Source organism: Leopardus geoffroyi, chromosome B1 (genome assembly GCF_018350155.1).
Source record: "Leopardus geoffroyi isolate Oge1 chromosome B1, O.geoffroyi_Oge1_pat1.0, whole genome shotgun sequence".
NCBI lineage: Eukaryota > Metazoa > Chordata > Mammalia > Carnivora > Felidae > Leopardus > Leopardus geoffroyi.
This window is the reverse complement of record NC_059327.1, coordinates 130443325-130469512: the sequence shown is the minus strand read 5'-3', so window position 1 is coordinate 130469512 and position 26188 is coordinate 130443325. Positions and strand designations below refer to the sequence as shown.

Sequence of the window (26188 nt, the reverse complement as noted above, 5' to 3'; positions counted from 1 at the left end):
AGATCAGTCACGAGTCTTCTAGGTCTCCCTTTATATGTGAGGGCACGTTTACCCCTTGCTGCTTTCAGAATCTTCTCTTTATCCTTGTATTTTGCCAGTTTCACTATGATATGTCATGCAGAAGATCGATTCAAGTTCCGTGTGAAGGGAGTTCTCTGTGCCTCTTGGATTTCAATGCCTTTTTCCTTCCCCAGTTCAGGGAAGTTCTCAGCTATTATTTCTTCAAGTACCCCTTCAGCACCTTTCCCTCTCTCTTCCTCCTCTGGGATACCAATTATGCGTATATTATTTCTTTTTAGTGTATCACTTAGTTCTCTAATTTTCCCCTCATACTCCTGGATTTTTTTATCTCTCTTTCTCTCAGCTTCCTCTTTTTCCATAACTTTATCTTCTAGTTCACCTATTCTCTCCTCTGCCTCTTCAAGCCGAGCTGTCGTCGTTTCTGTTTTGTTTTGCATTTCGTTTAAAGCGCTTTTCAGCTCCTCGTGACTGTTCCTTAGTCCCTTGATCTCTGTAGCAAGAGATTCTCTGCTGTCCTCTATACTGTTTTCAAGCCCAGCGATTAATTTTATGACTATTATTCTAAATTCACTTTCTGTTATATTATTAAATCCTTTTTGATCAGTTCATTAGCTGTTGTTATTTCCTGGAGATTCTTCTGAGGGGAATTCTTCTGTTTGGTCATTTTGGATAGTCCCTGGAGTGGTGAGGACCTGCAGGGCACTTCCCCTGTGCTGTGGTGTATAACTGGAGTTGGTGGGCGGGGCCGCAGTCAGTCAGACTGGTGTGTGCCTTCTCTTCCCCTCTCATAGGGGCAGGATTCACTGTGGGGTGGCGTGGCCCGTCTGGGCTACTTGCACACTGCCACGCTTATGGTGCTGGGGATCTGGCGTATTAGCTGGGGTGGGTAGGCAAGGTGCACGGGGGCAGAAGGGGCAGGCTTAGCTCGCTTCTCCTTAGGTGATCCACTTCAGGAGGGGCCCTGTGGCAGCGGGAGCGAGTCAGATCCACTGCCGGAGGTTTGGCTCCGCAGAAGCACAGAGTTGGGTGTTTGCGCAGAGGAGCAATTTCCCTGGCAGGAACTGGTTCCCTTTGGGATTTTGGCTGGGGGATGGGCGGGGAAGATGGCGCTGGCGAGCGCGTTTGTTCCCCACCAAACTGAGCTCTGTCGTCCGGGGGCTCAGCAGCTCTCCCTCCCTTTGTCCTCCAGCCTTCCCGCTTTCTGAGCAGAGCTGTTAATTTATGACCTCCCAGACGATAAGTCGCGCTTGCCGTGGGAACACACTCCGTCTGTCCGGCCCCTCCGCTTTTTCCAGCCAGACTCGGGGGCTCTGCTTGGCCGGCGAGCCGCCCCTCCACCCCGGCTCCCTCCGGCCAGTCCGTGGAGCGTGCACCGCCTCGCCGCCCTTCCTACCCTCTTCCGTGGGCCTCTAGTCTGGGCTTGACTCCAGAGACTCCATTCTGCTAATCCTCTGGCGGTTTTCTGGGTTATTTAGGCAGGTGTAGGTGGAATCTAAGTGATCAGCAGGACGCATGGTGAGCCCAGCGTCCTCCTACGCCGCCATCTTCTTCCGGAGGTTCAGCAGCCATTTTTTTTATGATCCACTCTCAATCTTTTCTATTGTTATTTCAATTCTTCTTTATTTTCCCGAGATTGTATTACTAACCTATGCACCTGTTGATATGGACCGGGAGTACTCAGTTATATGCTGTTAGAACTATTTTAAATTTCTCTGTATTTTTCTCTTCTGACTAGCCTTTGAAAAGTCTTAGATATTTATGGACAAACCTGTGAGATATTGTGGGTTCAATTACACACCATTGCAATACAGCAAATATTGCAATAAGGCAAGTCAAATTAATTTTTTGGTTTCCCAGTGCACATAAAGTTTAAAATATACTGTAGTCTATTAACTGTGCAATAGTATTAAGTCCAAGAGAATGTACATACCTTTTTTTAAAAAATATTTTATTGCTTAAAAAAATGCTAACCACCAGCTGAACTTTCAGTGAGTTGTAATCTTTTTGCTGGTGGAGGGTCTTGCCTTGATGTTGTTGGTTGCTGACTGATCAGGGTGGTGTTTGCTGAAGGTTGAGATGACTGTGGCAATTCCTTAAAATAAGACAAAATGAAATTTGTCATACTGATTGACTCTTGCTTTCATGAATAGTTTCTCTATAGCATGTGATGCTGTTTGATAGTAGAGCTTCACAAAACTTTTCATAATTGGAGTCTCTCAAACTCTGCTGCTACTTTATCAATCAAGTTTATGCAGTATTCTAAATCCTTTGTTGTCATTTAACAATCTTCATAGCATCTTCATTTGGAGTAAATTCCACCTTAAGAACTTCCTATCCATGTTGATATTTTTACATTGTCCCATGAATTATGAATGATCTTAATGGCATCTACAATCATGAGTCCTTTCCAGAAGGTTTTCAATTTTCTTTGCGCAGAGCCATTAGGGGAATCTTTATCTATGGCAGCTATAGCCTTACAAAATGTACTTGTTAAATAATATTTGAAAGTTCAAATGACTCTTTGATCCATAGGCTAAGGAGTGGATGTTATGTTAGCAGACATGAAAAAAGCATGAATCTCATTGTACATCTCCATCAGAGCTCTTGGGTGACCAGGTGCATTGTCAAAGAGCAGTCATATTTTGAAAGGAATCTTTTTTTTTTTTTCCTGAGCATTAGTTCTCAACAGTGAACTTAAAATATTTAGTAAACCATGTTGTATACAGATATGCTGTCATCTTTGTTGTTCCTTTTATAGAGTACAGGCAGAGTAGATTTTGCATAACTATTAAGGGTCCTGGGATTTTGAGAATGATAAATAAACATTGGTTTTCACCTTTGAGTCACCAGCTTCATTAGCCCCTGATGGGAGTGTTGCCTGTCATTTGGAGCTTTGAAGCCAGACAGTGACTTTTCTCTGGCTATGATGGTTCTAAATGGTATCTTCTTCCAGTAGAAGGTTATTTAATGTACATTGAAAATTTGTTGTTTAGTAGCCAGCTTCATTAATTATCTTAGTTACATCTTCTGGATAACTTGATGCAGCCTCTACATGGTTCACCTTGCATTTTCCTATATGGGGATAGCTTCTTTCCTTAAATTTCATGAACCAACCTCTGCTAGCTTCCAACTTTTCTTCCACAGCTTCCTTACTTCTCTCAGTCTTCATAAAATTGGAAGAGTTAGAACCCTGTTCTGGATTAGGCTTTGTCCTAAGGGAATGTTGTGGCTGATTTGATCTTCTCTCCAGCCTGCTAAAACTTTTTCCGTAGTAGTAATAAAACTGTTTTGCTTTGTTATCATTCGTCTTTTCACTAGAGTGGCACTTCATATTTCTTCAAGAACTTTTAGTTTGCATGCACAAGTTGGCGAACTGTTTGACACACGATGCCTAACTTTTGGCCTATCGTGGCTTCCAACATGTCTTTCTCACTAAGCTTGATTATTTGTAGCTTTTTATTTAAAATGAGAGATGTGCCATTCTTCCTTTCACTTGAACTTTCACAGGCCAGAGTAGGTTATTAATTGGCCTAATTTCACTATTTTTGTGTCTCAAGGAATAGGAAGGCCCAAGGAGAGGGAGAGAGATGGGGGAGTGGCCAGTTGGTGGAGCAGCCAGATCACACACATTTATTAAGTCCACTTTCTTGTACGGATGTGGTTTGTGGGGCCCCAAAATTATTACAATTATAACATCCAAGATCACTGAGCACAGAGTACCATAATGTAGTAATAATGAAAAAACTTAAAATATTGTGAGAATTACCAAAACGTAACATAGAGATGCAAAGTGCACAAATGCCGTTGACAAATGGTGCCAAGAGACTTGCATGACCCAGGGTTGCTGCAAACCTTCAATTTGTAAAAGTCACAGTTTCTGTGAAGCACAATAAAATGAGGTATGCCTGTACTCTTCGTTTGTACTGAGAACAGGGCTTAAAGTTTAAGTCCCTTAAAACAAGGGACTTGACCTATTCTCAAGGAGCTTTAACTTTAAGAGGCAATTTAGCTTTGAGGGTTTTCTTCTGGCTAGAGGAAAAGGGCAGTAAGTCAGGAAAAATAACAACAAAAGATAGTAATGCAGCATAGGAGGAAGGAAGAATAGGATAAAGGCTGTCAGGTTCAAGTTATGGTTTGAAGGATCTAAAAGAGTTTCAAAATTTTCACTTTAGCCAAGGAATCCTTTAAGAGGGTAATTTTGGAATCTGAGTTTCTTTTGGAGACTTCCTCAAACCAGAAAAACAAAACACAAACAAAACCCCAAATGGTTGAATATTTAGTACTTTGCTCTCTTTTTGTTATAAGGCCTTTTTTATAAAGGCAATTTTATTTATACTACAAATTGTTCAAATTCACCTATATTATTACCTAAGCTCTGGCTACGATAACAAACTACCACATATTGGGTAGTTTAAACAACAGAAATTTATTTTCTCACTGTTCTGGGGGCTAATATTCCAAGATCAAGGTGGCAGTATGGCAGTTTTTGGTGAGAACCCTCTTCCTGGCTTGTAGACAATTATGTTCAGTGAGAAAGGGAGTGAGGGAGAAAGAAGGGAGAGCGACAGGGAGAAAGACAGGGAGAGGGAGAGAGGGAGAAAGGGAGAGAGAGACCTGGTGTCTCTTCTTATAAGAGCGCTAATGACATCTATAAGGGCACTCATACCACACTCATGACTTCATCTGAACTTAATTATCTCTCAAAGGCTCCATCTCCAAATGCAATCACAAAGAGGGTTAGAGCTTTAACATATGAATTGGGGAATGGGGGCACAATTATTCAGTCCATAGCAATGATCTATGTCAATATTATTCCATTTAGAAAGGTAGCACTCAAGTTAGACTTATTGTGTGACTACATTTAAGAGACCTGTGAGAATCTGGCAATAGTTGGTCCAGGGACTTTTTTGTACCTTGTATCTATACTCTGGAACATAATATTTGGCTGTGTCTAATAGCAGACACAAGAAATCTTTAATCTCTGATGGATGAATGTTGGGAAATTAGACATTTTGGGAACTAAACTGTCATGGACAAAACAAGATGAGCCAAGGAAAGTTCTTGTATGTTTCTGATAGGTGCCACAGCAAAGTCTGCCCTATTCAGCTGTTGATTAAACAAGATATTTTATTTGTTAGTTCTTTGGGCTGACTCAAATGTCAGTCCTGTTGAACTTACGTCTGTCCTCTGCCTTATGTATTAACCTTTATATACTCACAAAAGAAAAAGATGAGAGCAGTCAGGAAGACTAGCCATATTTTTAGTAACAAGACAGATTTCCACCAAGTATAAATTTTTAAATCTGATCAGATAATCAAAAGATCCCTAAAAGCCAAGATCAGTCTCTGACAAAATTTAGTACTACGGTCAGAGAGAGCATTCTTCATGCTTTAATAATGTCTAGCTGCCATTTGTTCTTTTTCAGCATGACAAAGAAAGGAGAAGATAAGTGAGGGTGAAGCCAAAGTGTAGCCGTTTGAAACATTGACCCTGGGCTACTTCTATAAGAATTTTACAAAGATGGCATTTTTTCTCATAGCTATTTTAGGGTTTTGCCAACTTATCAAAAAAGTCACATCTATCAAATTCCTTTAACATCTTTATCATCCATTATTTAATAAGGACTCTAATTTTTGCTTCTGTTTGCTAATATTTGTACTCCCAATAGTTAATGACAAAGCTGCTCTTACTGTGATGTCATATTCTATGGTAGCATATTGGGTCAGTATTATTAATGACATTTTCTGATAGTGTATTCATGTTTTATTTTATGCTATCACAAATGTAGCATTGATAGTCTAAGAAAGAAATATATCAGAATATATATTTGAATACTGAAAACTTATATTTTATATAAACATACTATTTGAAAAATACCCTTATCAAAAGGATGAAAAATTACTCATGTATCTGTACAAATTGTTTCTCATGCCAAAAGATTTGACTATTAACCAGTTATACTAAAGAGCTTTAAAAAAAGTGACAATTCCTTTAGGCAGAGATCAATAGCCTTTCAGAAATGATATCCCAATGAATACCTAAAAGAAAGTTTGTGATGGCAGTGATTATCCCAAGATCTTGTGGACTGAGAATTTTCATTTCACCCTGGAATATGCTTGTGTCTTATTTAGATGTACATAATTTATGGATACTCCAGTGATGTCAAATGTAGACATGACTTCCATTCGTCCAAAAAGGCTAATGGGATTTGAGGTTAATGTTGTTACAAAGAAAATGATTCTTCAGAACTAAGTGATTTGTTAGTAAACTAGGAAAAGTTAGATCCTTTCATGTAGCTAACCCTTTAGGGAGAGACCTAGAGGAAATTAAGAGAAGTTTCATATTGCTGTGGTTGTTTCCCTCCTCTTCCATCTTAAAAGGCCTGGGGCTCTTTACGGGAATTTTGGGCTGTTACAGTAACTTGTCATATTTGGTTGAAAGCACAGAATGTTGCTCTTTATCTTGACTTATTTGACTATGTGTTTCTAGAGACTTTTATTTTACTCATTGGACTAGCAGAATACAGTTGATCCTTGAAAACACAAGGGTTAGGGGCACTGAAGTTGAAAATCTGAATATAACTTTTAACTACCCCAAAACTTAACTACTAATAGCATCTCTTGACTGGAAGTGTTACCAATAACATAATTATACAGTCAATTAACACATATTTTGTATATGTGTTATACATTGTATTTTTACAATAAAGTAAGCTAGAGCAAACAAAATATTATTATGAAAATCATAAGAGAAAATACATTTCCAGTATCATACTGTATTTATTGGAAAAATCTACATATAGGTGGGCCTGTTCATTTTAACCTGTATGATTCAAGGGTCAACTGTATATTATTCAAGATTTGTTCCTATGAAAATTTAGCATTTGTTTATGAATTAAGAACTTTGATCCTACTGGATGTAATACCAATAATTTCACTTGATATTCATGGCTTTGTGTAATTGGCCCCTATGCAATTTTTACTTACGTGGTTTTCACCAGCCCAATAGACTGTAACTATGCTAATTTCTTCAAAGGCCATCTTTATTCTGATTTCTATATTTTTACTAAGTTGGATTGTCTACCTCCTTTTCATCTAACTAAACCATACTCAAATTAGTTGATAGTGTTGCTTTTTCTTCTAAGTGGAAATTTAGATGTAGAACAAACAAATTCCTAAAATTAAACAATTAGCTCATATGAAGAAGACTAGAAGAAGGCAAAGGGAAGACTTTTTCAGATTCAGAATCTGTCCTAATGATAGCAAGAGGTGAGCAACCTAAAACCGTCAACTTCAATATATTTGAGTTATTTGGCTTGAATCATTCGTTGAAATTATATACCTTACACTTTTCTTTGTGATTTGTAATTCATATGTAAAATTCTGAAGAGTGGGTTTTTTTCTAAGGAGGTAATTGAATAATTTATTTAACTTCTTAAAAGTGAGGATGAACATTATGTAGATTATATTATCCTCATACTTTTGCAAAGTGAAGCCCGTTAAATAGCTGTCAGTACCACAGAACTAAAGACTAATCAATTATGTCTCATAACCTGGGAGAGATTCTTCATATATCTAATGTAATTTTTTCAACAAATATTAATAATTCATATGATACTTGTTCTTTTATTCTGAGCAGCCAAAAAGGTGTTATAAAAGAGGAACAGAGAAAAGGGAGAGGGAGAGAAGAAGGGGAGAGGGGGAGGAAAGGGGAGAAGGAGCAATAAGTCTGTGGATGAAGAGAGAGGGAGATATGATAATATTGACTATATTATGTTTGAAGTAGAAAGAGATATATAAGGAAAGAATAGAAAGATATAGCTATTAGAAAAAAAAATTCCACTGGGCTACTTGGGTGGCCAGTTGGTTAAGCATCCAATTTCAGCTCAGGTCATGATCTTGCATTTTGTGAGTTTTAGAGCTACGTCGGGCTCTCTGCTGACAGTACAGAGCCTGCTTCAGATCTTCTGTCATCCTCTCTCTCTGCCCTCCCCCTCTCTCCTAAACAAAATAAAGTTTAAGAGAAAAAAAAAGCCCTTTTATTCAATAACAAGTTGATGAGATTATATGTGTAATAGTTGATGCTCCTCAACCTTGTCAGAAATTAAGGACCAAAAGATGTAAGAGAGAATTTATTGAGATCTTTCTGAAGGGGGAATGGAAGGGAAAAGGAAAGTGAAGGGGAAGGAGAAGGGAGGGAAAGAAAAGGGAGGGAAAAAAGAAGGAAAGATAAAAAGAAAAGAAAAAGAAATTACCTAGAATATTTCTTCTCAGTAGAACCTGAGTAGTGCAACCACTACCTTTCTGTCAGTGTTGAAATCAAATAGCAATAATACCCCGAAGGGCACGGATTTTTATCTGTTTTGATCTCTATTACATCTTCAGAGCTTAGAATATGGCTGGCCCAAGTATAGACTTAATAATTTTTTTTTAAATAAATTGTTTACTTAGGTAAATTACATGGGATAAATATATGAAATTGCAAGTTACTCAGTAACTATGCTAATTTGTATTAGACTATAATTCCATGCAGATTAAAACTAAAACTTGCATTACTGCATTTGATTCATATTGTGTTGTATGTAATAATCATCAGTATTAAAAACGAGCAAACAAACACCTGACAACGTACCCAAAGCAAAACAGCTTTGATTGGGCTAATAGGAGAAGAAATGTGAGGTGATCATAAAAGCTGACACACATGTAAATTAGATAATTTTTTGTGTAATAAGTGGCAATACTTATAGGAAAATTATATTCAACATAGTTTTATTTACATATAATTAATAGAATATTTCCTGTGGTATAGGTTTTAAAATATTTCTTTTAAAAGATGATAATGTTAATTTATTAGTGGTGTTATTCATGGCATTAATAAATCCAAGTAGAATATGTTTCTTGACAGTGTATAATGTTATCCAGAAAGAATGACAGTAAAATGCATTTTGGTTTAACTACCCTTCCCCTGAGGATATTGTCTATGGCCTAAATGGAATGCTTTGCAAATTCTTTGTATTCCACTGTATCAAGCACATTCTTTCTCCCCCTTTAAGATTTTTTTTCTGGGTTTTAGAGTCTCGGATACCAGATTACATAAATTTTAGGTTAGGCATAATTTAAGTGATACAGGCCTTGTTGTGCACATTTTCTTAGAAGGGATAACAACTATGATTTCATCTTCTTCTTGGAAAATTCATAAAGTGTTGTTTTGAGTGGTAGAGCAGATACTTATTTGTCTGTACTTGCTGCAGCAAGCTTGCTCCAAGGATAGCTCCAGGGCTCTTTCTATGTTTGAAATGAGAACCATAAATGGGAAAGTCAGCATATTCACCAGACTGTTTTTTTCTCTAGGTGAATTGAGTGTGTGTGTGTGTGTATGTGTGTGTGTGTGTACACACATATACATACACACACACATACATACACACTTTGCTGTTTACATTGCTTCTTATTTCCATAGTATTGATCTCTAAACAATTGCTGAATGAGAATTTTAATATCAGACTCTTGCAGTTGTCATTCATAAATTACCCACACACACAGAATGTGGGTAAAGCTTTGTGGCACTAACGTCAATATTTTTTTTTCTTGTATCATTTTCATAACAATTTTAATGAAACCCTGTCCTAGAGGCATCAAAATCTATTTTTGCCATTAGTTATAAATGTTCTTTAGGAGTGTTTTGTTTGTCTATTGCTGTGTCACAAATTTTCCTAAAACTTAGTGGATAAAAACAACAAATGTCATTCATCTTGCATGATTTTTGTGGGTCAGAAATTAAGACAGGGTGTATCAGGGAGAGTTTTCCTTGGCTCTGTGGAGCTTAAGTTCTCTGCTAGAATACAGAATCCTTTCATGTACATTAAGTGGTTGTTGATGGCTGATGACTGAGGGACTTCATGGGATTGTCAGCCAGGATATCTGTGTGGGCTTTGCTTCCTCACAGCACAGTGGCTGGGTTCCAACAGCAGGTGTCCCAAGAGAGAGCCAGACAGAAGGCACATTGCCTGTTATGACCTAGCCTTGAAAATTACATGGCATCACTTCTATCACATTCTTTTAGACAAGGCAGTCACAAAAGTCATAAACAAAAAGTTTCAGAGGAAGGGAACTAAAATCCCACCACACAAGTAGAATATCAAAGATAAGCAGGATAGGGTATATATTGGTGTGACTATCTTTGGACAGTACAGTCTGCCACAATGGGTATTAACAGTCCTGCAAAATTTAAAATGGAAAGTTTAATGAACAAAATATGTACCTTCCACTTGAATTGCTCAGAATCAGTAGGCCGCAATGATGTCATTCTAATATTATGTGTGGAATCTGTGATAGTGATGATAGACTTTACAGACCTATAGTGCTGCTATTTTTCCTATGTAAAACCTTCTACGGATGCCTAGAAAACACCTAACCTAAGGTCTTATACGCTAGATGGTGGGTGCGCACATGAAGAAATGCTAATAAAGTTTTTAATACCTAAGTTAGCAGAAAGCAATAATCGTTGATGACTCTATTCCTCCTGATGTTCTCTCTATATTATCTGTATCTGTGTATAAAATGTGCATACGTCTGCAGTATTTGTTTTATATATATTATATGTATATGTAATATATAATATATATGCATATAATATATGTGTTATATTATGCATTCTAGACCACATTTGAAAGAAGGCAACCAGAATGGTAAAGTATAATAAACTAACCATGATTAGAATTATTGAAGCATGAGCTGAATAGCGACATCTGTCAGATTTCAAAATGGAAGAGGACAGTAGTAGGAGCAATATAGATTCAGTTGTTAGGTTGGAATTCTGAGACTCTATGTGTTCCTTTTATTTAATTATTTATAGTTTTATTTAATTATTAATATTCATGAAAGTAGTTCTTTGGTCCTTATCCTAAACTAGCCATTGTATTATTTTGCTCAGGCTGTCATAACAAAGTGTCACAAACTGAGTGGCTTAAACAACAGAAATTTATTTTTGCATAGTCTGGAAGCTAGATGTTTAAGTTCAAGGTGTCTGCAGGGTTGATTTCTTCTACGTTCTCTCCTTAGTGTGTACATGGCTGTCTTCTCTCTGTGTCTACATAAGATCTCTCCTTAGTTTTTGTCTGTGTCCTATTATTTTCTTCCTATAAGGACACCAGTCATGTTGGATTAGGGTCCACTATGATGACCTGATTTTAACTTTATTACCTCTTTCAAGACCTTATCTCCAAATACAGTCACATTGAATACAGTCACATTGTAAGTACTAGGGTTAGGACTTGTGGGGCGAGGCTCACTTCAGCCAATAATAGCCACTAGATGATATTTTCAAATTTATTAAAATAAATACTTTATCCATAAATGTCTTACTCTGCAGTCAGGAGGGGTTTATGAATGCATGTTTCCTGTTCAACAGTCAGGAAAACCGTTGGCTGTTCCAGTTTGCATTTGATGTTCCAAGGGTACATTTTTGCCTGCCACAAACATTCCAGTGGTTCGACTATAGTAATAAAATAGGCAACCTTGCACTGAATTTACATTGTTCTGTTTTTTCCTATCATAGGTCAGGTTTCAATTCTAGAAAGTATTTGTGCAATATAAGAAATTGTGAAAAGAACTGTTCAAAGGCTGAGGCAAGAAATAAATTAAGATTAAATTAGTTAAAAATATAAAAATTCAAAGAAAAGAATTTTATAATAAACTTGATAACGGTCCAAACATGTGTCACAAGATGAAAGGATCCTATTGGTACACAAAAGTACCAGAATTTGGATAATGTGAGATAAGCCTGACTCAATATAGTGTTGTTTTTTACATTTTATAGTTTTGTCCAAAATTTCTAGGATATGGTTATTTTCATATTTATTTCTGTATTTTTTTCTCTAATTAGTTTTACTTAAGGGCATTAACTATTTCTGTGCAGTTCCTTCATATCTTTAAAAAAGATGCCTGAGATGATACTATCCTTGCATAATATGTTTGCACAAGTTATTTTTAATTTAAATTATTTTATTTTTTTATTTTTTATTTTTTTTTAAATATTTTATTTTTTTTTCCAACGTTTATTTATTTTTGGGACAGAGAGAGACAGAGCATGAACGGGGGAGGGTCAGAGAGAGAGGGAGACACAGAATCGGAAACAGGCTCCACGCTCTGAGCCATCAGCCCAGAGCCTGACGCGGGGCTGGAACTCAAGGACCGCGAGATCGTGACCTGGCTGAAGTCGGACGCTTAACCGACTGCGCCACCCAGGCGCCCCTAATTTAAATTATTTTAAATTGCTTCTAATTAATTTGAAAGTCTTGGCCTGGTGCTTTTGCCAGTTTTTTCTCATCCATACACACTTTTACTCTATTTTCTGTTATTTTGATCTACTGAGAATTGTGTTTCATTTTGACAAAGAGAGTAAGTAAATACAGACTGTTGAATGCTCTTCTGAATGCTCTGCCTGCAGTATTACTTTGTTTTTGCTTTCCCTAGCCTTCCACTCCCAGTGACAAGGGGCACTCACCATTTCTCACTTCATTTATTTCAGTAGTATTGCCAGGGATTTGGCCTGCTTTCGTTCCTGTACTTAGATGTTGCCAGGCCACTTGCAGAACATATAAAGCTGATCATGTTGCTTGCTTCTTTGTAAAATTATTGATAGAGTATTCTCACTAACTTCAAAATTACATACTAATGTTTTAGAGTTACTTAGAAGGTACTTCAGGTGTTGAGAAAAGATGTATCTCCATTCTTCAACTCCTTACGTCTTTTCTAGACCCAGCCACACTGAAATATTTGAATTTCTCAAGATATATGACATTTTCTTACATCTCATTGCCTTTTAGCACACTCTTTCCTATGCTTTGCTAGTGTCTTTTCTTTTCCCCAGTGCCTCCATTTTTCTTCAATCTCTATCATTCATCAGACAGAGATTTATGGAGTTCCTCCATTGTGTCTGGAACTATGCTAAGAAACAGGGAGTGGACAAGATAGCAGTTGTCCTGCTCTTCCAGTCACAGTGATTACTTTACCTGGCTGGCTTCTTTGGTAGTACTTTTTATATGGTGTTCAATCCTTACTACACTAAATTATATTCATGGCAAATATTTTATCTTTTATTTTCATCAGTCTCATACCTACTACAGTGCCTGGACATGATATAGTTCAGTGAATGCTACTAAAGGAATCAATATGTATCCTGCTTTTGTTCAGTGTGTGTTTATTTATAGTCATGATGCAATGACTTGTATTTTATCTGCTTATTTTCGCTTCTGGACTAATATTTCATCAGAAGAGCCTTTTATAAGCACTGGATTAAGGATGTTAATTCGTAAAAAGTATTGAGAGATTCACTAAAACTAGTATGTGATACCTAAATGTATGTATTGTTGGCTGGTATATTTATCAACCAGAGAAACAGAACCTTACGTGCTTCTTGGGAGTGGGGGTGGTGGGCGCTGACTAGGCCAGGAAGGGAAGGCTGGAACTTTTGACATGGGTAGAATTTTGTTTTCATTAAGAAGCCTCAACTACTTTTAAGGCTTTTCAGTGATTGAATCAGGCCTACCCAGATTACCTATGACAGTCTCCCTTACTTGAAGTCAGCTGTAGTGGGTTGTAATCATATCTACAGAATATCTTCACAACACATATACATTCCACAGAAACATGCATTTTTGTCATTTATATTCACTGATCTACTGAAGCACCTATAAACAGTGCTGGGCAAGAAGAATCAACAGCAATTGATTACAAATAAATATGAAAAAATAATATTTTTTCTAAATTATATATTTTCCTTTGCCGTAGATAAATGTATGTAATAGTGGGTTCATCCTGACACTCAACACACATTCTGTGGAGCAAGAGGGAAATAGTTGTTGTAAATCATTTTGAAATACAGAGCTTGGAACTCAAAGCATTTTTGTGAGTCAAAGCTGTGCTGTGTTGTGAGGCAAATTGCTTAATGCTTACACAGTTTTCCTAGGGTAAATAATTCAGATATAAGAATACTATTGAATAGAAACACAATTGGAAAAGATAAACTATTAAACTTACTCTTCAGAACACATGATAGGTATTTAAATAAAGAGCAACAGGAAGTATTGTCAGTAGCATGGTGGGGTCAGGCAAATTGATTGAATTCTGGTTTTGCTACTCCCAATCTGTCTGACCTTGAACACTGTAAAATCGGAATAATAATATTACCCCATACAATTTTTCTGAGTGGTCAGGATGATACTGTAACTTTAATGCATATTTAGTAGTAATGCATTAATGCATAGTATGTATTATATGTAACTAATGTGTAGTTAGAAGGATGCCTACTACATAATGATATTTAAGCATTTGTTAAATAAATGTTACCCTTTTGCTGGGTTAAGCTTCACCAGTGGGTTGTTCTGTGGTAAATACATAGACCCTGGATATTTGGACAGGAAAGGGGAAGGTGAACACTTTTTCAAGTCAAAAACAAATGCTTTTCTTTTACACCTGTAATTTGTTCATTGATAGTAAACAGTTCTGGTGAATTGGGGTGGTGATTTCAAATGTAGTTACGTTATGAGTTAATTATGATGGTTATGAGTTAATTATGATCTAGCCATATTCAGTAATTTTAATGTTCTAATTTTGCATTGAAGAGAAAAATGTCTCTCCTAGAAATCTTTGGCACTTGTGTGAACATTTAAAAAATATGTTGCTTTCCCATATTTAAAATTTGGGAAATTGATTTTAAAATTGATTTTATAAATTAAAGACCAAACAAAGATAGAAGTTCAGTAATTAAACAAAATAGTTTTGATTTATCAAACTGGAGAAAAGAGTAAAACAATTTCAGTATTTAGGTCTTGCATCTCAGTTTATTATGGGTCTTAAAGAAATGTTTTGTACAATACAGTTGATATTAGAGAGTCATTTCATATAATAGCATATTTTTTGTGGTGTAATAAAAAGTTACGTGACAAAGTCAGACTGCTCAATTTTAAACCTAGAAATGATTTCTACTTTGCCATAAGATTTTTATATTTCTGATGCAGAGGTTCCACTGGTTTTGATCATTTTTGGTGTTCATATACTTATAACTACCCAGGAATAAATGGGAGTAGTGCTTAGGAGCAAATCCTAGCATAAGTAATTCTTGTCACTCTCAAACATTTTCTCTCATTTTAAAACTCCTATTTGTGGGACCACTGTTTGTGGGATCAAGCCTGGTGTCGAGCTCTGTGCTGACCACATGAAGCCTGCTTGGGATTCTCTATCTCCCTCTTTCTCTGCCCCTCCCCTGCTTGTGCTCATATTCTCTCTCTCCATATTTCAAAATAAATGAGTAAACTAAACAAACAAAAACCTTCCTATTTGTATAACTCATATTCAAATGTTAGTTTCTTATGTCCAAGTCATTGTTTTTGTAGTTGTGGGTGGTTGTGACAATGGACTTCCTCCAGATGCAGTTCAAGCATTTCTCCATGAGACCCTCTCAGAATGGCCTGATTAGTGACCCTAATATTGTTAAGAAAACCTCCATCTGTGTAGAAAGAAATTGGACTTTAATTTTTCAGTCAGGCTGACTCTGACAATTCCAAGTAACAGAAGCCTGTGATGGAATTTTCTATGGTTCATGCAATATAGTTAAACAAAGATTCTTTTCACAGAAGAACAAATTTAGCATGTAAATTTATAGGTTGGTGCCTCAAATTATTATTTGCATCTTTGGTTGGAAGTAACAGTGGAAAATTATCGATTTCTCAACTCATGGATGCTGGAAACTTACTTGAATATGCAATGCCTTGGCATGTCTTACGTTTTTTAAGTTGTATTATGAAATAATTATCTGCTGTTGCCTAAATTTAACTTTTAAAAAATTTATAAGTGAATAATATTTGCTATACATGATTGAAACTATATAAGTACAATTAAATAATGCGAATAATCAAAAGTTGGGAGTTCCTGTTTGTTTTACTCTCTACTTTTTTATAAAGCCACAGTTTTTACCATCATGAGAGTTCGGTCTGAGTAGTGAACCATTTGCTTTTGTTTTTTAATTTTTATTTTAGTGAGAGAGAGAGCATGAGTGGGGGAGAGGGGCAGAAGGAGGGAGGGAGGGAGGAAGAGAGAGAGAGAAAATGAGAAAGAATTTCAGGCAGGCTCCATGCCCAGTACTGAGCCCGACATGAATCTAGAACCCATGATCCTGGGATCATGATTTGAGCCAAAATCAAGAGTCAGATGCTTAACTGACTGAGCCACCCAAGCACCCGTGGAGGTCTTTTTTAAACTTGAAATTTCCTTTTAATCTGTATCATCAAGTTTATTTTAATGGCAAATATAATGTTTTCCCCTTTAGTCCTATTTATATAATTCTTCAAAAATAATTTATGCTTTTGTGTCATGGTAAAAATGAACATAATTAAATTATTATACAGAGTAGTTCAAATTGTGACCATTGTTATATGAGTTTCTGATTTCCTTTTTGTATGGACCATAATTTTGAAGAATATATCTTGCTTTGTCAGAATGTAATGATCACATAAATATCCATTACTCTATAGGTTCTCAGAAATTGTTTCTCTTCTCAGTGACATACTGCTAAGCTTTCCTTTATTTATTTTTTTCTTTCTACCCCAGAATGATAGAGCCCAGGCATATTCATTGTTTTGAAAAATCTGTACTTCCCTTTTATTATTCCATTCACTTTTTTTAGGCCTTAACTGATTTAAAAATGTATTGGAATATAATTGACATATAATATTGTATTAGTTTGAGGCATATAACATAATGATTCAATAATTCTGTACATTACTCATTGCTCATCACACATTATCCATACAACATCCTTCATCATACGACTTGATCACAATACTATTAACTATATTCCCTCTGCTATACTTTTATCTCCATGACTTACTTATTTTATTATTGCAAGTTTGTACCTCTTAATCCCTTTTATCTATTTTGCCCAACCTCCTACTGACCTCCCCTCTGGCAACCACCAGTTTGTTCTCTGTACTTATGAGTCTGTTTTGCTTTTTTGTTTGCTCTTTTTGGTTTTATTTGTTTGGTTATTTATTTTGTTTTCTAGATTCCACATATAAGAGAAATCATGGTATTTATCTTTCTCTTTTGACTTCATTTAGTGTAATACCTCTAGGTCCATTTATGTTGTTGTGCCTGGCAAAAACTCATTCTTTTTTATGGGTGTGTAATATACCAGCATGTTTGTGTGTTTGTGTGTGTATTTCACACCTTTTTTTTTTTTTTTTGGTCTGTTGATAGGCACTTGAATTAGCTGTTATAAAAATGATACTTTTTTTGGTTATCATAAATAATGCTGAAATAAGTGTGAATATATCTTTTTGAATTATTGCTTTTTCTTTCTTTGTATAAATACCCAGTAGTAGAATTATTGGATCATAGTATTTCAAGTTTTATTTTTTTCAGGAACCTCCATACTGTTTTCTCCAGTGGTTGCAACAATTTATATTCCAAAAACAGTGTATGATGGTTCCCTTTTTTCCACATCCTCACCAGCACTTGTTATTTCTTGTCTTTTTGATAGTAGTCATTCTGACTGGTGTGAGGTGATATCTCTAATTAGTGATGCTGAGCATCTTTTCATGTGTCTGTTGCCATCTGTATGTCTTCTTTGGAAAACTGTCCGTTCAGTTCCTCTGCACATCTTCTTTTCTTCTTCTTCTTTTTTTTTTTTTTTATGTTTATTCTTGAGAGAGAGAGAGAGAGAGAGAGGGCGTGAGTGGGGGAGGGCCAGAGAGAGAGAGAGGGAGACACAGAATCTGAAGCAGGCTCCAGGCCCTGAGCTGTCAGCACAGAGCCCGATGGAGAGGTTGAACCCACGAACTGTGAGATTGTGACCTAAGCTGAAGTCAGGTGCTTAACTGATCCTGGTGCCCCTCCTCTGCCCGTTTCCTAATTGGATTGTTTGGGTTTTTTGGTGTTGCGTTGTGTAAGTATATATCATGTATACTAACCCCTTATTGGATATATCATTTACAAATATCTTCTCCACTCACTTTTTTGAAGTTATAATTTCTCTATTATTTAATGGCTTAACTGGCATTTATTACACTAATTCTTGTATTTAGTGTGAATGAAATATAAAGGTATTAAAAACTTGAATGTAATTTAATTTCCGCTAAATATAAGAGCTTTGCCATTTACGTTGATTTCCTAACCATGTATCTTTAGACCAGTGTAGTGTCACTTTTATTATATAATAATTAACGGAGCTTATTTTTCATTGACTTAGTTATTCATTGTTTTTTAACCTCAATATCAATGAGAGTGCTATAACTTGTTCCAGCCTCTAGATAATAAAAACTAAGTATCGATACTAATAATTACCTTGTGTAAACAAATGCTCCCTATTTTTGAAAATTTTTCTTGTTAACCTACAGTCTTTTCCCTGCTCACTTCTTTCTTTTCATTTTTAAAGATAATTTAGCTCTATTTTCCCTCATAGAGATCTAGATAAATCCTTTTACTTAATCTGGCAAGCAGATTACTGTTCTAACACTTGAAATATTTCTAAAAGAATTCAAAGATTTATCAAAATTATTTCTTTCTTGCCCACAGTAGAATCCTACCATTAAGCATATTTCTTGGAACATACCAGTTAGTTCAGTAAATATTTATTGAATAACTGAGTGGCATACCAGAGGAATTAATTAGTTTTATATATATATATTTTACTAGCAGTATTTAAGACAACAGGGAAAATTTTATTTTTTTATTCATTTATTTTTTAATATATGAAATTTATCGTCAAATTGGTTTCCATACAACACCCAGTGCTCATCCCAAAAGGTGCCCTCCTCAATACCCATCACCCACCCTCCCCTCCCTCCCACCCCCCATCAACCCTCAGTTTGTTCTCAGTTTTTAAGAGTCTCTTATGCTTTGGCTCTCTCCCACTCTAAACTCTTTTTTTTTTTTTTTCCTTCACCTCCCCCATGGGTTTCTGTTAAGTTTCTCGGGATCCACATAAGAGTGAAAACATATGGTATCTGTCTTTCTGTATGGCTTATTTCACTTAGCATCACACTCTCCAGTTCCATCCCCGTTGCTACAAAGGGCCATATTTCATTCTTTCTCATTGCCAGATAGTACTCCATTGTGTATATAAACCACAATTTCTTTATCCATTCATCAGTTGATGGACATTTAGGCTCTTTCCATAATTTGGCTATTGTTGAGAGTGCTGCTATAAATATTGGGGTACAAGTGCCCCTATGCATCAGTATCCTGTATCCATTGGGTAAATTCCTAGCAGTGCTACTGCTGGGTCATAGGGTAGGTCTATTTTTAATTTTCTGAGGAACCTCCACACTGTTTTCCAGAGCGGCTGCACCAATTTGCATTCCCACCAACAGTGCAAGAGGGTTCCCGTTTCTCCACATCCTCTCCAGCATCTATAGTCTCCTGATTTTTTCATTTTGGCCAGTCTGACTGGCGTGAGGTGATATCTGAATATTGTTTTGATTTGTATTTCCGTGATGCAACAGGGAAAATTTTAAATGTAGTAGATTTTTCTTCTTCCAACTATGTTGGAATTGTTTGATGTAGACTCAAAGCACATGCTAAGAGTAAATTAAATTAAAAAAAAAAAGAGAGAGAAGAAGAGTAGAAGAAACAAAAATCTGTTTGATGGCATTAGAGAGACAAAGAAAGCAGCTCCCCCCACACATACTTTGACACATACTCGATACTAATGTTTGTATCTTGAGTGCCACATAATTGCTTGAGATTCAGTTCTGCTCTTGGCGGCCATCTAGTTTATATCTCAGACTCCACCCCTGAGTGGATTAGTAATTCAGCAAATATTTTTAGCGGAAGGTGAAGAACATTAAGATCTGTTCTTATACTTCTTTCTCTTTGAGATCATAGTCCCACACTTCTTGGCAGACTTGTATGACCTTAATTGTATTGTTGCCTTCTCTTTCATTAATGTGGCTATCATCTTTAGTATTTGCCTCTTTCTGTATTGGGGAGAGGGTTTAATTTATTGTTTACACTTATTGATGTGAGTACTTAGATCAGCAATTATTGATCTTTCATTTATAATCAATTCAAATACCATTTACATCACTAGAAGATTTCATTTCTTTGCTACACTTCTCATTTCCACCATCAAATTCCTTCCTTAGATTATCCATTTTTGTAAAGTGTCACATGAGTTCATCACTGGGAGACAAGGAAGCAATGGGACTACATACTTTGAGACTTGGGCTTAAATTGAGTAGCAGATGCATCATGACCAGTTATTGATAGACTTTGAAAAAAGTGATGTGTGTGTCTAATCATGATGCACATTTCTTATTTGTTTTTTTTTTTAATTTTTTTTTCAACGTTTATTTATTTTTGGGACAGAGAGAGACAGAGCATGAACGGGGGAGGGGCAGAGAGAGAGGGAGACACAGAATCGGAAACAGGCTCCAGGCTCTGAGCCATCAGCCCAGAGCCCGACGCGGGGCTCGAACTCACGGACCGCGAGATCATGACCTGGCTGAAGTCGGACGCTTAACCGACTGCGCCACCCAGGCGCCCCGTACATTTCTTATTTGTATTCAAAGTACATGCTCAGAGTAAGTAGAGACTATTTGTGTAGTGATTTGCGGCTCAAAGGGCTGCTAGAGAAGTTCATAGTTTGTACAATTATACACAGTATCGATATATCATGCGAACTGAAATGTGAGCCATTTTTGAGAGTTCTGGTGTTATTTAACTAAACCATGTAACTGAAATTTGTGCTTATCAGAATCATGTAAAGCAAGAATTTACAGCTTTATTGCATTAATTATCAGTAAAATTTAAATTAAAGCGACAATGTGATACCACTATATACACTTATAGGAATAGCTGTGGTAGGCAGAATTGTAAGATGACACGTGACTCTAACCCTTGTATGATTCCTTCCACTGGGAAGATGGGACATCACTACTGCAATTATATTATATTCCATGGCAAGAGAGACTTTGTAGATGTACTTATGATTACTAAACAGTTGACTTTGAGTTAATCAAAAAGGCGATAATCTGTTTGGGCCTAACCTAACGAGCTTTTGAAAAGCAGAGTATATTTTCCCCAGTTGTTAGCAGCAGAAGAGATCAGAGCATGAGAGAAATTTGATGCATGAGAGGGTTTTAATGTGAAGGATATTCTTCATTGCTGAGATAGACAAGCCATTGACCACTGACCTATCAGAAGCTTCTAGGAGTTCAGACCGATCCCTGGCCAATAGCCAGATAGGTAAAGGAGACATGAGTCCAACTACCTCAATAAAGTAAATTTTGCTAACAATGTCATTAATCTCAAAAATGGATTCTTCCCCAGAAACCTAAGAGCACAGCCTGGCTGTGAACCTGACATTGGCGTTGTGGGAACTTAACTCTTGAGTGGGAATTATGTAACAAAGTTTAGGTCTTTCTTCGTAATCTGTATACCTAATCAGAGAACTCAACTGAGTTCACTGGACTTCTTACTTACAGAATTATGAGATAATAAATGGGTGCTGTTTTAAGCTGCTAAATTTGTGTTAATTTTTCATGCAGCAATAAAAAATTCGTACAGTAGTAAAATTTTAAAAAACTGGCAAAAGTTAAGTGTTGATACAGGTGTGGAACAACTGAAACTCTTCTGTTTTGGGGAATGCAAATTAGTCCAATCAGTTCAGAAAAACGTTTGGCAATATCTACTAGAGGTGAAGGTGGGACATATGAACATATCCCAAGAGCAGTTGCTAGATATTTTTCAACACAATTTTATTTTTGCAATAAAATAAAAAAAAAAGAAAAAAAAAACGTAGAGGTATGTTTATAGACATTTCAAAATAGCCTCAGAGCAGAGCAGTTCTAAATGTCCATCACCAATAAAATGCATAAATATATTTTGTAAATTCATTCAGTGCAATGCTACACAGCTATGAGAATGAACAAATACTGCTACACATGAAAGGGTCTTATAGATGTATACTGAGTGAAATCAGCCACATGTAAAATAGCACACACACAGAAGAGGATGATTTCCTTCATGCTAAGGTCAGAAATAGACCAACCTAATCTATGGTTATTTAAGTAATAATAATGGTTAAGTTTGGGGGCTGCAATAGTAATTGGGAAGAGGTACCACAGGGAGTTTTAGGGTTCTGGTAATGCTTTACTTATTGATCATAATGCTGATTAAACAGTTGTGTTCATTTTGGAAAGATTCATTTAACTGTATATGATTTATGCACTTCTTATTCTTCAATGAAAAGCTTTTTTTAAAAAAGGGCTATAAAGTATTGGCAGCACCTTTTCTCCTGTGTGGCTTAACAAAAGAAAAATTACCTAAGGTCATTCAGCTAGTGAGTGGAAAGACTCAGAGTGGAAAATGATAATGAGAGATCATTTAATGGTAATTAATGTTTTAGTTAAATTATATCTTTCATTTGACTGAAAATTTAAAAAAAAACAGAAAAGGGAACGTGGAATAGTCAATAAATAATTTTGACATTTACAATTAATTTTTTTAATAAAACAGTTTGCCGGGAGGATTCATACCACTCTGTAGTCTCATGTGCTGCTGTGGTCCTTACTCCTATGGAACCAACCATAGAAATGAAGAAAAGAGAAGAACTAAAATTTCCTGAACCTTCCAAACAGTAAGTTATTTGTTTAATGCTTTAGAACTTTGTAAGACAAATTAGATGACTGATCAGAATTGGATTGCTCAGAAATTATGATTTATAATGAATGTGTTAATGCTAGTATATCGAAAGGACAGAAATAATTTTGTATGATATTTAAAAAGTCAATCTATCCTTTATTGTGTCAGTGAATAACTTCTGCATCTTCTTCCTTCATCTGTTTGAGCTATATTCCATTCAAGTTTCGTTTTGTTACCTTAGGGACATGAATGAAGCATTTTATTTCTTTAACACAGGTGATGGTGGATACACTGTTCTTGGATGGCTTATTTTATAGTTGTAGGCTTTGGTTGTGTAAAATGTGATCAATTCTTAATATAAACTTACTAGCTTAAAGTTGGCTTGCATTTTTATAAGGAATGAAAGTTATTAAGTATTTTAAATAAATTACTCTAAATGAAAATTTACACTAATGCTTCTACATTTTTACTATATAAGTTTCACTTAAATTTAGATTTGGTCTTATATTGAATAAATGATACATTTTTTTTCTTACAGAGAGAATTAAATTCATGGTAAGAAATGTAAACTACATGCACTTGACATATCAAATAAGCTAGGATATTTCCAGGTATGCATTATATAAATGAAAAGGGAAAGCTGACTGATATTTTCCAATGAAACTAGTGCCATTCCCACTTTAAGGTCTCAGACGGGGGACTAGGTGATGGATGGTGTTGCCATGTAATCTGGCTGACCACCACATGAGCCAGGTAGTACCTTGAAGCACCTACTGTTTTCCCCATTGGTTTACACTGTATCACACTTGTTTTGTTTCTGATGCGTTTCTACTGGATGAGTTCCTGAGGACAGAGTTTCCCGGAACGTGATAGTGCCTGAAACTCTTTGTGAAATCAATTAGAAAATCCTTTAATGTTACATTCAATAATGTTGAATTCAAATGGAGCAATGTATATATTTGATAGCATGAAGATAGGCAGTATTAATATTCTCATTATAAAGAAATACTAACCAATTCAGGAAGTAATGATTGCAATTCAGTTTTAATACAATCTAAAAGTGAAAACAACTTAACTGCTCTTAATATAGTCTAATTTTTAGGTTCCAATTTTTTGTCTAATAGGAGGAAAATTACATCTCATGTATGCCAGTGGAATTATATTAGAAAACTCAAGTGCATTTTCTGCAATATCTGAATGAGTTTACATAAGTTACCTATATATTTATAAATAGGATCTTAAATTCTTTTAATTATGTTTTAGTGATTTTGCTTAAAGCTGGGAATAGTGTTATTTGCTTACATAAAATACCCTTTTTTCCAGTCTTCAGCTACTTCATAAATATTCATTCTTCTTTATTCTGACATAAAGCAGACTATTAACTGGCTCTCTCTCTCTCTCTTTTTTTTTTTTTTTTGTCCTTTTCTGTTACCATGCATTCACTCTGATGCTCCTTTGTATTATCTGAATCTACTTTCTTATTAAACATTCTCACTTAACAATATCATTCATTCATTCATTCATTCATTCACATAGCTTTGTTACTGTTTTTGTTTTCCTGAGTCAGAGAGTCCTTCGTTAAAATCTTAATTCTGCTACGATATATATTAGATGGAAATTAGGGACATTTTACTTAAACTCTCTGTGCTTTCCTTTCTTCATCTGTTAATTGGGGTGATATCACCATCCTTTTGCAGTCATTGTATTATGTGAAATCATATTGGTAAAGGACTCAAAATCTAAAAATCCACAAAAGTATTAGTCATGTTATCCCTTCCATAGCTTCAATTGTCAACATTATCAATGACTTACAAATGCGTATTCTTCTTCTGAAGGATTTTCTGAATGCAGGTGTAATATTTAAAGTTGTTGACCCAAGTAGGTATTCTACTGAATCTTATAGTAAGTATACCTAAAACCAAATTAATGACATCTATAAGCCCTTAAACATTGATTCTTTCTGACTTCTATATTTATGTACAACCACCATTTTTTTCCTTTTCTGAAAAATCTAATTATGTTTTCTCTCTCACATCTCACATTCAATTACTTATTGGTTTCTTGATTAATGTCTCCATTATATTAATACCCTTTTTGCTGACCAGGAAGGCAGATATACCACATATTTAAAAATTTTTTCTAATATTGTATATTCAATTGTGATCCTAATGAAGACATTCAAATAGTGGCCATTGTATCAAATGGAGATTACATATGCCCTTCATACTTCAAACTGCTATTTTGAGAATTAATTGATACATATGAATATATGACAAAAAGACAACATAAATGCAGAGGCATAGTAATTAATTCAAAACTCTCATTTGCTAATGAGAGCTGCTGCATTGTAAATTGGTTTTAGAAAGATCAAGGGTAGTGATTCGTTTTGGCTCATGTAATTAAAAAAGTATAGAGGTAGAAACTTCCTCCAGTATGTTTGGGTCTGGTACTCAAATAGTGTCATAAAAGTTCATTCTTTCCATCTGCATCTCTTTGCTTTGCTTTCCTCTGCAGTTTTCATTTTCAAGGAGGGTCCTCTAAAGGTGACATTACTGCCTTCAGCAGCTAGTGGGGCAGATTTTTATCTTTTCAGTAAATCCAGTGGAAAGAGCTTCTCCTTCCCTTTAATCAAAACAAAACAAAAACCAAGATTTGAATGTCACTGGCTTTGACTAGCTTAGCTTATTTGGCATGATTTTGCTGAAACAATTGCTGTGTCCCAGAGTATTTGATGATGTGATTGACTAGAACCAGGTTACGTGACAGACTCTGAGGCAAAGTGTGAAGGTGAGAGGGGACGGGTGATTCCATCCCTGAAATATGGATGATATTGATAAAACAAGGCAGGGATAGATGCTAGGAAGACAAAATAATGGATGTTCAACATAACTAATAATATTATCACCATTAGTTTTACAAGTCAGAATTCTTTATATTTTTCAAACCAAAGACGTTGAAAGACATTAAAATACAATTATGAATACCTTTGTTTCTTGTTTTAGGTGTTTATCACATAATTTTATTTCATATAAGCTAGCTGTGCTATTGAGGCCATTAGGAATTGAGGCCTTGGGCAGGTTTTTGGTAACTTTCTTAACCACAATTTATTCCTTTTCAGTGTGGAAGTTACTTTATCTACCTTATAGTGAAAGTCCTGAAGCACAATAAAAAGGAAAGAATATTAAAAAAATTTGTATTTTTTTACAACAAATATGTTAGGGAAATAACCACATCACATTTTTATAAATGAAGTTACCAAAACCCTTTATGATATTACTTTTGTGTTTTGGGCCTTCTCATTAAGAAATATAATTCACTAACATAATACTGACATATTAGAATGTTGTAAGTTGAGGCATTGTGTTTAGATACCTAGTGTTTTCTTTAAATTCAGGAAGAAATTATTTCTTGAAATAATTTTCCCCTCTATACAGACTTCATATGATAAATTCATAAACCACTGAGTCTTTGAAACATAGGACCCTTTAGAGTTATGTAATTCAGAACTCAGCAAATCTCTTGCT

At 35.6% G+C, this 26188-nt stretch overlaps 1 protein-coding gene across 4 annotated transcripts in view; it reads left to right on the top strand.

Moving 5' to 3' along the window:
- CCSER1 (coiled-coil serine rich protein 1) overlaps window positions 1-26188 on the top strand; it is a 1315617-nt gene that overhangs the window by 278329 nt on the left and 1011100 nt on the right. For all 4 annotated transcript variants that reach the window (XM_045472859.1, XM_045472868.1, XM_045472871.1 and 1 more), the window contains exon 5: window positions 22539-22659. In XM_045472859.1, the coding sequence (XP_045328815.1) occupies window positions 22539-22659 (121 nt within the window). The remainder of the gene's footprint in view (window positions 1-22538; window positions 22660-26188) is intronic.